Source organism: Lissotriton vulgaris, chromosome 1_1 (assembly GCF_964263255.1).
Source record: "Lissotriton vulgaris chromosome 1_1, aLisVul1.2, whole genome shotgun sequence".
Taxonomy (NCBI): domain Eukaryota; kingdom Metazoa; phylum Chordata; class Amphibia; order Caudata; family Salamandridae; genus Lissotriton; species Lissotriton vulgaris.
Window position 1 is genome coordinate 1695606728 of NC_141685.1, and position 16659 is coordinate 1695623386.

The 16659-nt window shown below is 46.3% G+C and overlaps 1 protein-coding gene across 1 annotated transcript in view; it reads left to right on the forward strand.

The window, feature by feature from the left end:
- TASOR2 (transcription activation suppressor family member 2) overlaps positions 1-16659 on the forward strand; it is a 911282-nt gene that overhangs the window by 472133 nt on the left and 422490 nt on the right. Inside the window, exon 23 of the mRNA XM_086918936.1 lies at positions 8197-8277. Within this exon, the coding sequence (XP_086775062.1) occupies positions 8197-8277 (81 nt within the window). The remainder of the gene's footprint in view (positions 1-8196; positions 8278-16659) is intronic.

A 16659-nucleotide genomic window follows, 5' to 3' on the forward strand; every position in this document is an offset into this window, starting at 1 on the left:
AAAACAGAGGGGGTACACACTCTCTCCGACTGTCCCACTTAGCCCAAGACATCTGGGGATGGGCTTTTCACCACAACATGTATCTCATAGCGTAACACCTCCCAGGAGTCAGCAATCAGATTGCGGACCTCCTCAGCAGGCAGAGGTATGAAATACACGAGTGGGAACTTCACCCTCAAGTTCTCCACCCATACTTCCAAGCCTAGGGAGTCCCTCACATAGACCTGTTCGCAACACCCGAAAACGCAAAATGCCAAAGCCTCGCCTCCAGGTATCCACATCCATTGACCAAAGGCAATGCTCTATGGATGAACTGGTCAGGGATATTTCTGCCTCTCTCTTCCATCAGTGGTTCAGAAACTCGGGCAAATATCCCTCACACGAATACTAGTGGCTCCAGCATGGGTATGTCAACCCTGGTTCACTACCCCGTTGGAACGCTCTCTGGTACCACATCAAAAATTACATTTAACTCCCAGTCTCCTCACACAGAGCCATGGAGAAGTCAAACACCCAGATCCCAAACAATTGAAACTCGCGATCTGGCTCCAGAAGTCATAGTTTGGTTAGCTGAACCTTCCATCAGACTGTATAAACATTATCAAGGAAGCAAGAAAGCCTACCTCAAGAGCTTCCTATGCAGCAAGATGGAAGCGATGTGTTATCTATTGCAGTAACAATAACATCAATCCGCTGGATGCTTCCATGCAAAACATTATCTGCTACCTGTTACACTTACAGCAGTCGTCATTGGCCTATACTGCCAACTAGACTGCATCTCGCTGCAATTGCGGCCTATCTTCAAAATAGGCAACATTTATCGCTCTTCAGGGTGCCGATAATCAAAGCATTTATGGAAAGACTGAAAAGAGTTATACCACCAAGACTTCCACCTGCCCCAGTGTGGAATCTTAATATAGTCCTCACAAGGTTAATGGGCACACCATTCGAACCCATGCACAAATCTGAGCTACAGTTCCTTACTAGTAAAACAGCTATCCTCATTGCAATCACTTCATTGAGGAGAGTGGGTGAAGTTCAGGCACTAACAATAGAAGAACCCTTTTTCCAGTTACACAAAGACAAAGTAGTTCTTCGCACCAATCCCAAATTCCTACCTAAGGAAGTATCTGCATTTTTCATTAATCAGTTGGTTGAATTACCTGTTTTCTTCCCTCAATCTGACTCTGTTGCAGAAAGAGCTCAACACATCTGAGATGTTAGAAGAGCACCGTTGTAATATATTGAAAGGACCAATTCTTATTGTAAGACTAAATAACTTTTTGTTGCTTTCGCACCACCTCACAAGGGCATTCCTATATCTAAATCAGGTATTGCTAGGTGGATCGTTAAATGTATCCAGATTTGCTATGCAAAAGCCAAAAGGACTCTAACTGTACCTCCTAGAGCACATTCCACTCGTAAACTAGGAGCAACTATGGCTTTTTTAGGCAAGATCCCCATTACTGACATTTGCCAAGCTGCAACATGGTCCACACCATACACATTCACCAAACACTATTGTGTAGATGTGTTAGCCAGACAACAAGCTAATGCGGGCCAAGCAGTTCTTAAAACGCTGTTTCAGACAACTTCATCAGTTACAGGATGGCCACCGCTTACGGGAGACTGCTGTATAGTCTGTGCATAAGCATGTCATCTACAGCTCACATGCCTCAAACGAAAAATGCTACGTTTGAGGCATGTGGGCTGCTGAATTCATATCTGTGCATAGATCGCCGCCTTGTGTTGGGTCCGGATGATTGCACATTGTTGTCCTGGAAGAGTCTTCGAAGTATCACGAGATAGGTGGCTCCTCCCCTGGACTACAGTGCGCATGGGCATCCTCTCCATCTTCAGATTGTTTTTTTCCGCCATTGGGTTCGGATGTTACTATCTTAGCTCAAGTTAGGAATACTTTCTACAAGGCCAAAAGGCTTTCGATTGCGTCGGTATCGTTTCGTTCGGTATCGGTGCTTTTCTTCTCGAGGACATCGAGGACTCAACAAGTTTTTTTTTCCATACTCTACCCGATCTTCGATCTCAAAGGGAAAGAAGTCCATTCAAGAGGTGTCCACTTTGCAATGCAAAATACCCGCATATCGATGTCCACCCGGTGTGCAACAAGTGCCTGTCCCCAGACCACAACGAGGCCAACTGTATGACATGTGCCCGGTTCAAGTCGAAGAAAACTCTCAAGATTCGACGTGCGGCTCGATTGGAGTCAAAGAAGTCAGCGCCTGTTCCCGTGAACATATTTGGAACCGAGGACAAAGAGGTCGTCTATCTGGAGGATCAGGAACACTGCTCCGATCCGGCTTCTGGCCATGACTCCGACTATGACGCCGAAGACGAGGAGGTGAAGGACGAAGAGGAAAACGTTGTCGATGAGGTAGGAGACGACGTGGAGGCCCTTAGGGCCGTAGAGGATAGCTCGGGCGAAGAGCTAGGCCAAACCGGCTATACGGGGGCCGAAGATGACGCACTCAATAAGGCTCAGGTCGAAGGATCGCCACTAGGCCTTACCCAAGATCTACAATCTCGTTCTACAGCCCCGCACAAAGGCCCGGCTTCGAACATTACTAAAGAGCCTTCGGTTTCGAAACCGCCATCGGTCGATGCAAGGAAATCGAAACCGACAGCATCTTTGCAGAAACCGAAACCGAAAGTGCAAGTGACTCTGGTCGGCTCCAAGGCCCCAAACCCCTCGGAGCCGAAGAAAAAGAAAATGGCCGTCGATGCCGGAATGCTCAAGAAAGTCGTCGAGCCGATGGTTGGGGCACCGAAGACCAAGGTCAAGGCCGTCGAACCACCAAGGCCGACGCCGAAGGGAGTCGATTCGCACAAGAAGCTCGAACCAAAGGGCGGGATCGATCCTCGGTCGAAGCCTACGGACAAGTCGAAGACTGGCTCCAAGGACCCTGTCGAGTCGACGCGCCCCAGCCTGTTCATGGCCAAAGAAGTGTCAAAGTCACTCCAACGCCTCAAGGAAAGGGCTACATCGGTCGGACCAAAAAAGGCTCCAACGCCGAAGCTGGTCGGACAAGTTCAGACCGCGTCGACACCTATCAAGTTTGGGTTACCACCCTCGGTGCGTCTGAAGATGTTCGAGCCGAAACAATCTATCGGCGCCACTAAACATGTGTCGACTGAAATGGTGGCTACAGAAGAGCCTGAAGACCAGGAGCCGAGACAATTCATTGACTCGGAAACTGGTAGACTGTCCATATACAAAAGAAAGTTAATGCCGGAAACTCCCATGGAGTCATATAAGATTCCTTTGAAGAAGAAGAGAGTTTCTACAACTTCTCAAGCTCTTGTGGAACCCCTCCATCACTATGGACAGGAACCTCAAACTTTTTCCCCATCATACTCAGATGTGGAGGCAGGGGATGATGAACATGAGGATGACCTCTATCATGTGGACACTGATCCTGATGATCAAGACCAACAATGGACGGACCGTGCTGACTCAAGGGATCCGCAGACTGGCCCGGACACTCATGTGTGTAGTGTGAAAACGTCTCCTACTGAGGACACAACTGCCTTTAACGCCCTTATTGAAAGGGCAGCCAGTAATCATGACGTCGAGCTACATGCTGACCCTGTGGATGAAGACTTTCTGGTCGACAATTTTTCCACTTCGGAAAGGGCAGTCAAAACCCTGCCCATGCTCAAAGGGGTCCTCAAGGATGCTAGTGACATTTTTAAGGACACCACTAGGGCCAGGGTGTTAAACCCAAGGATTGAGAAGAAATATAGGCCGGCCCCTGTGGACCCTCCTTATATAAGGGGACAGTTGCCATTGGACTCATTGGTTGTTTCAAATGCACGTAAGAGGGCAAACTCCCAGACTACAGGTGATGCTCCTCCTCCGGACAAAGAGTCCAAAGTTATGGAAACTTCTGGCAAAAGAGTAGCTGCGCAGGCGGCTAACATCTGGCGCATTGCCAACACTCAGGCACTCTTGGCCAGATACGACAGGTCACATTATGATACCCTTGAGACACTGTTGCAATACCTACCTGATCAATACAAGGATGGGGCAGAACTACTCATCCAGGAGGGGAAACTGATAACCAATGCTTCCATCAAGTGCGCTCTAGACGAAGCTGACACTGCAGCCAGGGTCATCAACACTAGCGGTATGTTAAGGAGACACGCCTGGTTGAGGATTTCAGGATTCAAACCTGAAATTCAAACCTCTATCGTCAATCAGCCAGTTAACCCAGACTTCTTATTCGGACCTGAGGTTGACACCACCCTTGAAAAGCTTAAAAAAGATACAGAGACTGCAGAGTATATGGGGGCTCTGCAGTCACAGCTGTTTCGGGGTGGCTCCTTTCGTCGCTCCAATACTAGGGGCCCCTCAAGAGGTCAGTCAACACAACAAACACAATACAATAAGGGAGGTACACAATCCACCTACAATAAGAACAGCCGAGGTGGATATCGTGGCAACAACATCAAGGGCAGAGGCAGAAGAAACAACAGTTCCAGATCCTCTGCCAATACCAAACAGTGACGCCTTGTCACTGCCCCCCGACCATTTAACACCTGTCGGGGGGAGACTACAACAGTTCCTGCCAGTCTGGAAGTCCATCACCACAGACAGGCGGGTGAGAGACATTGTACAGTACGGGTATTGTCTGGAATTAACGTCTACTCCACCCAACATCCCACCAAGACACCGTCCTATGTCCGCAGAGCACTTACACTTATTGCAGCAGGAGGTCGTCAGCATGCTGCAAAAAGTGGCCATAGAGCTCGTGCCTGTAGAAGACCAAGGGTCAGGGGTGTACTCTCTGTACTTTTTAATACCCTAAAAGGGCGGGTCTCTCAGACCTATTCTGGTCCTCGGGCCTCTAAACAGTTACATTCTGTCAGAGCATTTTCATATGCTCACCTTACAGCAGGTTCTGCCGCTACTCAGTCAGGGAGACTTCCTCGCAACACTGGATCTAAAAGATGCGTATTTTCATATACCCATACACCCATCACACAGACAGTATCTCAGGTTCACTATTCAACATCAACATTATCAGTTCAAAGTCCTCCCTTTCGGAGTAACGACGGCACCCAGAGTGTTCACAAAGTGCCTGGCAACAGTAGCAGCACACCTCAGGAGACAGCACATACATGTCTACCCCTATCTGGACGACTGGATTATTCAAGCAAAGACGGCCCAGCAGTGTGCCAGCCACATGTCCCACACCATTCATCTTCTTCACAGTCTGGGATTCTCACTGAATTATCCGAAGTCACATCTTCAGCCCGCCCACGTGCGACAGAACCTGGCGCGACAATAGGCACTCTGGCAGCCAAAGCTCAGCCAAATTCAGCAAGAATACACAGCATGCAATTGCAAATACAAAAATTCAGACCTCAACACTCGCTTCCAGCGAAGGTGTTCATGCAGTTGATAGGCATGATGGCCTCCTGCATTTTCATAGTCCCGCACGCGAGACTACACATGCGTCCGCTTCAGGAGTGCTTAGCACGTCAGTGGAATCAGGCTCAAGGACAGTTAAAAGACCTAGTGTTGGTGAGCGGTCGGGCATTCAACTCTCTGCATTGATGGAACCCACAAAACCTTTGCAAGGGCCGACCGTTCCAAGAGCCTGTGCCACAAATTGTACTGACAACTGACGCGTCTCTCCAGGGATGGGGAGCTCATGTACTCCACTACACAGTGCAGGGACTATGGACAGCACAGCAAAAGAAGATGCACATCAACCTTCTGGAACTGATGGCAATCTTCATGGCGATGAAAGCTTTCAAGGTACACTTGTGCAACAAAGTCGTGTTGATCCGGACGGACAACATGACTGCCATGTACTACGTACAGAAGCAGGGAGGCACACACTCTCCACAGTTGTCTCATCTGGCTCATAGCATGTGGAAGTGGGCCATTCAGAGGAACATCTTCCTCATGGCGGAACACCTCCCGGGCAAAGACAACCAGATGGCGGATCTGCTCAGCAGACACAGCCACCAGATGAATGAGTGGGAGATACATCCATCAGTGCTCCAACCGTACTTTCAGCAGTGGGGTCATCCACGGATAGACCTGTTCGCCACAAGGGAAAACGCAAAATGCCAAAGCTTCGCAAGCAGGTCCCCACATCCACAGTCGCAGGGCAATGCGATATGGATGAACTGGTCAGGCAAATTTGCGTACGCTTTTCCCCCAGCACCTTTGATACCGCTGGTGGCGCGGAAACTACGGCAACACTCGATGACGCTCATCCTGGTTGCTCCAATGTGGGCACGCCAACCATGGTACACCACGTTTCTAGAACTATCCGTGGTACCCCATCAGAGGCTGTGCCTCACACCCAGGCTTTTGACGCAGAACCATGGCGACATTCAGCATCCGGATCCGGAACAGCTCAACCTGGCGATCTGGCTCCTGAAGTCCTAGAATTTGGCTACCTCAACTTGCCACCAGAATGTATGAATATCATCAAGGAAGCAAGACGGCCCACAACCAGAGCATGCAATGCGGCTAAATGGAAAAGGTTTGTCATATATTGTACCAACAATGACATTAACCCGCTGGATGCATCTATTCAGAACATTATCTGTTATTTGTTGCACTTATACAGATGTAATCTAGCGTACAGTTCCATTCGTATACATTTATCCGCCATAGCAGCCTATCTTCAGAACAGGCAGCACCTCTCACTGTTTAGAGTGCCTGCCATTAAACCTTTTCTGGAAGGACTTAAAAGAGTGATCCCTCCCAGACACCCATCGTCACCAGTCTGGAACCTGAATGTGGTCCTCACCAGATTAATGGGACCGCCTTTTGAACCTCTACACTCTTGTGAGATTCAATTTCTGACCTGGAAAGTTGCTTTCCTAGTAGCCATTACCTCACTAAGAAGAGTTAGTGAACTCCAGGCACTAACCATTCAAGAGCCGTTCATACTGGTCCACGCAAATAGGGTCGTATTACGCATCAACCCTACCTTTATGCCTAAGGTGATTTCGCAGTTCCACATGAACCAGACCATAGAACTGCCAGTTTTCTTTCCCAATCCAGAAAATGTCGCTGAGAGAGATCCCTACACATGTTAGATGTCAAGAGGGCTCTATTGTACTATATAGACAGAACAAAGGATTTCAGAAAAACAAAACAGCTTTTTGTTGCCTTTTCTCCACAACACAAAGGCAACCCCATTTCCAAATCAGGGATAGCCAGGTGGATCGTTAAGTGTATACAGATTTGCTATGCTAAGGCTAAACGCACACTGACCATTCCACCACGAGCACACTCCACACGTAAGTTGGGAGCGTCCATGGCTTTCCTGGGGAATATTCCTTTAGAAGAGATATGTAAGGCAGCCACTTGGTCCACCACACATACATTTACGAAACACTACTGCGTAGATGTGCATTCCAAACAGCAGGCAGCTGTAGGACAGGCTGTTCTCAAAACTCTTTTTCAGACTGCTGCAGCTGGCACGGGCAGCCGCCGCTAACAGGAGGGACTGCTATGTAATCTATGCACAGATATGAATTCAGCAGCCCACATGCCTCGAATCGAATATGCTACTTACCAGTATGCATCTGTTCTTGGCATGTAGGGCTGCTGACATTCATATCGCCCACCCTCCTCCCCGGCGCCTGTAGCAGCTGTAGCATTCAGAATTACTATGTAGCATGGACATCACTCACTGTATTACACTCCATCTCTGCCACAATGGCGAAAAACAATCTGAAGATAGAGAGGATGCCCATGCGCACTGTAGTCCAGGGGAGGAGCAACACTAGGCGGAGATCTATGCACAGATATGAATGCCAGCAGCCCTACATGCCAAGAACAGATGCATACTGGTAAGTAGCATATTCGTTACCCAGTATGCATCTGTTCTTGGCATGTAGAGCTGTAGAATCTCATGAGCCCACCCACCTCCCTGGGAAGTCTGTTCCACAGGAAGGTGTAGCAATTGACAATATGTGTTTTTTTTTTATTTTTACATTTCCCTTATTATGAGCAGAATTTGAAATCATAAGGGATAACACCGTACAAAGATAATATTTTTAATGATTGAATGCAGGATAGTGGGTTTACCGTGTTCAGGTTTTTTTCGTATGGACTTATAGAAATTAAATTAGTAATAAATAGTATTCAATGCAGTCAGTTTTATATATAAAATTATATACATTTGTTTCATCATATCTTTCCAGATTGAAGAACACGAAGCAGAGAGAGAAGAATTTGTGGAGTCGGAACTGGTTGAGGAAAGTTGTGGTAGTAGTGTGCCCCAGGTACAGTTTAAATATATATTAAAGTTTGTAAAGAAGCATATTAGAAGGAAAAAGGAAACGGATAGTGGGGCATTTCCAATTTTTGTACCACATGATGTCATAAATAACTAAGATTCGGATGCATAGTTCAGTGCTAGAAAACAAGTAAAAACAGCTATTAGGGACCACTATTTTGTCAAAGTCTGGAATCTGACTAAGACGTAGTAAGAAATTGGAAGATTGCCTGCCATACTGTCATTGAAAAAGAGCAATGGATAGGTTTTACAGTGTTTAAACAGATGCAGAGTTATTTAGTTTTCTTAGTATGAGTTTCGGTAAAGACATATTTTATCCTATGTTGGATGCATGCTCACACTGCAGAGCCTGTCATTTAGTGCCTGTGCAAAATAAATAGACAAAATTGCAGTGTTGCATTGGAACTTAAGTACACAGTGGATCTTTAAATCAGTTTTGTGATGCTTGATATTCTGTGTTGGACTGGTTCAGAATCTTCTGCAATGTCCTGTTTTTGACAGCATGATGTTTAGCGTTTTTCCAAAAGCTGAAATGGGAGTCATTATGTTTTTGCAGTGTGAATCTTGCCTGGATTCACATGCTGTGCATTATTCTGCCATCTAGTGGGTGGGTCCGGAATTCTTCCTAAAAACCTCCTTTTACTCTTTTTGATTTTTTGTTGTTGGTGGGTATCAACAGGCATCCATTTTGTTGGTGGGTGTCAACGGACCTCCACTTGTGACGTTGTCGTGCTTCCTCCGGAAGCTCCCATATTTTGTCGCCCTCTTTAGATATTTTTTTTCCGCCATCTTTCGATTATTTTTTTCTGCCGTTCTAAATGAAGGCTCTCCAACAATTAGAAGAAAAATAAGGTACCAGAGCAGTGAGGGGGACATGTATTCTCATCAGCAGTTCTGGAGATTGCACCTGCTGGGGGCTCCCTGTACGTGGTGATGGAGAAGACACCGTTCCAGTTTTGCAAAAACTGTCAACATAAGTAGGACCAACACCCAGTCTGCAAACTCCTCCTGCCGGTAGATCACCGAAGTGACGATTGCAACGCCTGTTCAGTGTTCACCCTGAAGACTTTGAGGGTAAGACAGCGGCAGAGAACACATAACATGCAGGGCCAACATCCCACCCCGATCTACTAGACTTGGGCTTCTCAAGCATCTAGAGGAGAATGTTGCCGAAGGACCAGAGAGAGATACGGAGGCCGACATCCAGATTGTGGACGTCAACACAAAAGGGTGCACAAAGTCTTATGGGACCAAGGTAAAAGAACCATCGTCCTTGAAGAGCTTACCTGAGTCGTGAAAATCGAACTCTAAATCCTCACAGGCAGCATCGGTGTCGAAGCACTCAATGGCCGCAGGCTTGACCAGAGAGAAATGTACCCTCTGATCCTTCGAAAAGGACACTGTGTAGGAAGCTGGCTCTGTATATACTATTCCAAATTAAGGTATACTGTGCACAGAGTCCAGTGGAACCCCAAAGGTAGGCAGAGGTAAGGTTAGATAGTACCTTACTCTGTATTTGTGGTAGTGTTGTCGAGCAGTAAGGGTTTATCAGAGGACAGTGTTAAGCATTTGTTGTACACTCTCAATCAGCAAATGATTTCACACACTCAAAGACTGAACTTCAGAACAATTGTTTTTGTATAAAAATATTCTATTAGTTATTTTATTTCCTAGAACCGAACCTAGTACAGGTAAGTGGTAACTACGTTGCAGAAAATATACAGATTGTAACACAGTTTGGATTGCAATGGTAAATGTACTTTGATTTGATTACAGTAGTGTTACTGATGATGCAATGCTTTTCAGAATACAGTACATATACTTTGTATAGGGTTTAGAGTAAGTTACTTTTGAGATTACTTATCTTACACAGTGTAGTATACCTGAATACTACCCTGGGACATTTCCTGTGAACAGGTAAGTAAAATCGTTTTTGTTAGTGCAATTTTTAAGAATTACTTTAGACTTACAAACTCATCAGTCAATGTTATCCAATGGAGGAAAATAGTGTTATTGGTTTTAGAGTAAGTTTTCACTAGTGGGAGTTGAGGTTCTGGGGGTAGGCTCTGCACCAAAACATGCAGCCTGCAAGGGCAGTGTGTGAGGGTAAAGGTACAGGACCTCTAAGGATGGCACAATAAGTGCTGACGCCCTTAGAGGCCTTCCCCGGTCACAGTGCCCTGGGTACCTGTGGTACCATTTACCAGGGGCTGACCTGTGGCCAGAGAGTGCTAATTGGGTGCACAAGGTACAGTTTTGGGAAAAGAACACAGGCCCTGGGAACCCAATTGGCAGGGACCCAGGGCACATCAAGTCAGAGTGCATCAGTTGTCTGGCAAAAGGTGTGGGGGGGGGGGGGCGTTACTGCAACAGAAACCCAGCTTCTCTCCCACTGTAGCAGTAAAGACACCCAAAAAAATCAAAGATGTTGAAGGATGGTCGAGGAAAAGACGCATCAACGTTGCAAACAGGAGCGGGATAGTGTAGAACAACACTGTTTGCCGAACATGTTGTCTTCTAAAGACTCTTCATTGTCGAACAGAAGCCTGACAATCTCGATGTCGAACAGGTGGTCAAGGTAGAATGAAGAGACGACTCGAGGCTGAAGTGGAGATTCTTCTACAAAAGAAGGAAAGCTTTGACAAAAGTCTAAAACAATTTCATATCCCAACAAAGTCTTCAACATCAAAGGATCAAGAGGCCCAAAGTCTTGAGTAAATAGAGCCACCTTTAACTCCTGAACCTCAAGAAGAGCCAGAAGAAGTAATCTACTATGAAGATGAGGAGGAACAGATCTACAAGGGTTCCGAAGCTTCAGAATACCAGGAGACAGAATGGCAGGATCTCAAAACAGATTCACTTGAAGAAGGTGTAGACACTTATCCGTCAAGGCCATCACAACCACCTGACGATGTTGGGGTTTAACACCAAGTATTAAAGAACGCAGCAGATAAATATGGGGTGCACTTAGAGTAGGAGAAGCCAAAATCATGTTTTCTATTAGAGACTTTCCAGCCCACACAATCAAGGAATCCATTTTGGTCAATGCTCTCAAGTGTACTGAATCAAGGAAAGGAGGTATTTAAAGACCCTGCAACATGTAAAGCAGGTACCCCTAGGGCAGAGGAGAAGTATAGATACTCTTCCAAAGATCCAAGCTACATAGAAAGGAATAGTTACAGCGGATTCAATAATAACATCAACTGCAAGGAAGAGCGCTACCTTCCCAAGGCAGGACCTCCTCCAGATAAGGAAAGTAAGAGGATGGACCTCGTGCGTCGAAAGGTTGTGAGAAAAGCTTAAAATCAGTGACGTATTGCAAAATCCAACACACTACTCAATCATCGCGCCAATCAACATTGGGAGGAAATATGGGAACTGATGAGACACCTCCCTGAGCAGTACCAAAAAAGGGCTGCACACCTTGGATGACAGAAATATTGCAAATACTTGTTTAAAACCTGCACTGAATGCAGCTAATGTATCAAGCAGGCAGGTGATGATAGACATTATAGAGCGACTCCATGCCTGGTTGAGAATTTCAGGTTTTAAACCAGTAGTGCAAACGAACATACTAAATGCACCATTCAGTGGGGAACAACTGTTCGAGAGTGTGATTTATGAAACTCTGAATCAGTTGAAAAAGGATAACAAAACAGCAAAGTCAACGTGGGCTCTGCAGTTCAGAGGCAATATACTTAGGGGAACAGTACCCTCACAAAGACTCAGAGGAAGGGACTCATTCCATCTTGGAACATCCCATCAGACATACCACTCAACATATCTGGAAGGTAGTCAAGCCAACAACAACAAAATTGGTGGTACCAGAAGGGAAGACTGTCCTTTCGAGGATGCCCATGCGTAAGAGGACAACCAGAAAGGGGAGGAGCACCCCCGCAACTGAGAGACTTATCAAAGATTACAACGGACACTCTAAAAGCATCCAGGAGTGAAGTAATGCGACAACAAACAGACAAGAGTACAGAAATAGAATATTAAGAACCTCTACATTCAACACCAGCTGGAAGCAGAATCAAGAACTTCTTTCAGGAGTAGAGTAAGATCGCTTCAGACAAATGGGCTTTAAACATAATACAATACAGATATTGCATAGAATTCGACAAGACACCTCCATGCAAGGGGCCATGGAAAAGGGTACATTCAAAGGAGGAAACATCACGTCTGCTCAAGGAAGTAGAGGAAATGTTGCCATAGGATGCTATAGAATTAGTACCAAACATAGCAATAAACAATGGGAACTACTCACCATAATTCCTAATTCCAAATGTAGATGGGACACTGCTACCAATTCTAGACTTTAGGTTTTTAAACAAATGTATAAAAACAAAAAGTTCAAAATGATAACCCTGCAAGTGGTAATAACAAAACTTGAAGTAGGGGATTACATGGCAACAATAAACTTAAAGGACGCTTATTCACACATTTCCATGAGCACAGGTCACAAACAATTCCTCAGATTTGTGGTAGACAAAAGAGACTACCAGCTCAAGGAACAGCCATTCTGAATAAAATTGCCACTAAGATTATTTACAAAGTGTCTAGCTGCAGTACCAGCACACCTTCAAAGGCAAGGCATACACATTTAGCCATACTAGTAAGAGTAAACTCACACAAAAAATGCAAAGATCACATTCAGCAAGTAATTAGAACTCTATACTAGCTAGGATTCTCAACACACAAGGAGAAGTCATCTCCCGAACCAGAACAAGAGAACATTTTCTTGGGGGCCAGGATAAATTAAGTTCTAGGGAAAGTATTCCCCAGCAAGAAGAGAACAGTAGCACTATTGAAGGAAATACAGCACTACCAGAAGGGGCAAGCTATGACAGTGAGCACGTTGGGGAAGCTACTAGGAATTTATTTATTTATTTATGGGCTTGTAACGCGCCGGCATCACACCCGAAGGTGTATCTCCGCGCGGTGCTGTGAAGAACAGGTCGGGCAGCGCTCCAACTAGAATAGAGTTGTCTTTAGGCGTTTCCTAAAAGCTAGATGGCTCGGGCACTCTCTGAGGGAAAGGGGAAGATTGTTCCATAGGCGCGGGCCCATAATGGAAAGGGCACGACCTCCCTGTCTGGTCTTATAATGTCTAGGAACCTGAAGTAATAGCTGGTTGCTGGACCTAAGAAGGAATGATGGCTTCTTGCATTCCTTTGATACCTAACACAAACCTCCACATGAGACGATTTCAGGAATGGTTACAACACCATTGGTCACAGGCAACCGGGAGTTGGGAAGATCTAGTGGTTATCACGCAAAGGATAGATAGCATGGTGGAACTGATCACATATAACACAGGGAAGAACATATACACAACCAAGTCCAACTGGACCATAACAACATATGCTTACAGATGGGCTGGGGAGCACACATGAACAATCTCAAGGGGAGGGAAGCCAGGAAAGAGCAGGATGCAGTACAACACCTCAACATCCTGGAACTAAAGACAGTATTCTTTCAAAAATAGCTTGGGGGGGGGGGGGGGGGGGGGGAACAATATTGATTCAAACGGACAACACAACCACCGTGTTTTACACAAACAGGGTGGGACGCAGGCTCTACCTCTGTCAAGATTAGTTCAAGAACTGGGGAACTGGGCTATTCAAAAGAAGATGGAGATCCTAGCAGTCCATCTACCAGGAAAGGACTGTGTCGAAGCATACAGATTGAGCAGACAAACCTCATGATCTCACGAATGGGAGCTGAACCAAACGGTGGATATTTCAGAAATTGGGAACACTAGAAATAGATCTATTTGAACATCACAGACCACAAAACAACAATGCTTTTCCTCCAGACATTATCACCAGTCTATAGGAAATGCACTGTAAGTAGATTGGTTAGGGAAAATTGCTTACGCTTTTCCTCCCAATACCACTACTTCAAAGAGTGATTAGCAAACGCAGGAGCAGCATGTGAGCCAGATACTAATTGCACCACAGTGGATGAGACAAACATGATTCTCAGAACTAATAGCACTATCCCAGGAAAATATTCACAAATTAACAATCAGACAAGATCTGTTGTCAATGCAAGAAGGAAGGGTGCTTCACCCATAGTATTTAAGCCTGGCAGCATGGCTACTGAAGATTGAGAATTTTTCTTTTACTAAAATTACCAGAGAATACAATGGCCGTCTTAAGAGAGGCAAGGAAACCAACAGCTAGAAAGTGTTATATAGATAAATGGAAAAGATACTCACTCTGGGGTCTTAAGGAAGGATTATTTAAGAAGAACACAATAGATAAGACAGTACTAAAGTACTTAACACATAGACTGTAAGCTGACGTATTAATCTTTAAAGGTTCATTTAGCAGCAGTAGTGGCATGCACAAGGAGCCACATTGACAAACGTTTCTTCACAGCACCAGTCATTATGCGGTTCCTAGAAGGAGCAAAGAGAATTACACTTCCAGAAAAGGTACCCACTTGGACTTTACATATGGTGCTCACACAATTGAGGAAGGCACCATTTGAAACTTTACATCATGTTACATTACCAATGATCATATTAAAGACTGCCTTTTATGTGGCTGTGAGAATGTGCCCTCTTTCTGCATGGTAACCCCCACCTTTTGCTGAACTGCTGATGTGCTTTGACTGAGTGTGCCCTGGGCTCCTGCACATCAGGTGACCAGGGCCAATGTTCTTTCCTTAAACCTGCATTAAAAACAAAACCCAATTGGCATCTCTGGCCACAGATCAGCCCTTGGTAAATGGTACCACAGGTACCCAGGGCACTGTGACCAGGAAAGACCTCTAAGGGCTGCAGCACTTATTATGCCACCCTTAGAGGCCCTGCACTGTTACGCTCACACACTGCCTTTGCAGGTGTGTGTCTTGGTGCAGAACAAAGTGAAGAGTCAACATGGCACACATCTCTGTGTGCCAAGCCTACAACCCACTGCCCTAGCATAGATCAGTAACCCCTCTAACTGGGTGCCCTATACCAGTGGTGAGGGTACAGGCACATGAGCCCTGTACCCCTACAGTGTCTAAGTTCATTCTTAGACATTGTAAGTGCAGTGCTGCCGTTAAGAGTATATGGTGCTTGGAATTTATTATTACAAACTCGACAGCACCACAATGGCTGCACTGAAAACTAAGAAGTTTGGTATCAAACTTCTCAGCACATTAAACCCACACTGATGCCAGTGTGGGATTTAATAAAAAATGCACACAATCAATCAATCAATCAGGAGTTTGTTAAAGCGCGACTACTCACCCGTAAGGGTCTCAAGGCGCTAGGTGTGGGGGGGTGGGAGGGGTGCAGGTTCCATTCCATCAAGGAGGGGGTCTGTCGAAAAGCCAGGTTTTGAGGTTTCTTGCGAAGATGGGGAGCAATGTTGTCTGTCTGAGGTGGAGCGGAAGGGCGTTCCATGCTTTGGCTGCGAGGAAAGAGAAGGAGCGCATCTTAGAGATGCCCCCTGAAAAACGACCTACCACTAGTGTCCAGGGTGTGTGGTTGCTTTCAGCTGCCACCACAGACATGGTTCTGGACCCCTGCTGCTCTCAGTGTCCTGAAACAATGCACATCCTGGGTTGAGATGCCAAGCCTCCTCCTCCAGGATGGGCAGGGTTGCCGCCTTTGTGAGCTTTCCCAGGCCACTTACTGCTTTCAGGAACTGGTACCCACTGGTTCTGACCCCCACTTTGGGCAGGAGAACCAGCTGGAAAAAATAGTGAGGAAGAGAGGTGCGCACACCTCTGCCAACTCCACCCCTCAGGCGGGGGAGGCGCGGAGAAGCACTACTTTCAGTCCCCGCCATCTTGCAGATGAGGGGGACCCAGCCAACCATGGAAAGGCTTATGCCCCCTCCCACTGGAGGGTGGCATAATAGGGGATGTTCCCACCCCATGTGAAGGGAGCCATTGTCCCAATCTTTTACCTACCTGTAACGCCTCTAAATCTAGTATTTAGGGGCACCCCTGAAAATTGCTTCCTCAGACAAAAACCTACAAGATGAAAAGAAAAAGAAGGACCGAACAGCCGTGCCGAAGCTAACAAGAGGAGGAAGCCCACTGACTTGGCCCCAGCCGTACTGGCCTGTCCCCACCTCGAACCTGCTCCAGCGAAATCCCGGTGTGTCCTGCAGCCAGCAGCCTCAAGAAACCTGGAGGACCTGCCTGCCTTCAATCCCAAAGACTCTGTCTCCTGTGAATACCATAAATGTTCAAACAACAGACTCCAGGTCCGCAAGGACCTGCAAGTTTGTACCACTCTGCACCTGACACCCACAGCCCGAGTTCGAGTGGCTCAACACCAAGAGGAGGTCTTCCCGGCGATCCTGACCCAAGATCTGGCGACCCCTGACCTGCCTCAAGCCTCCAGCTGACACCTGCAGCG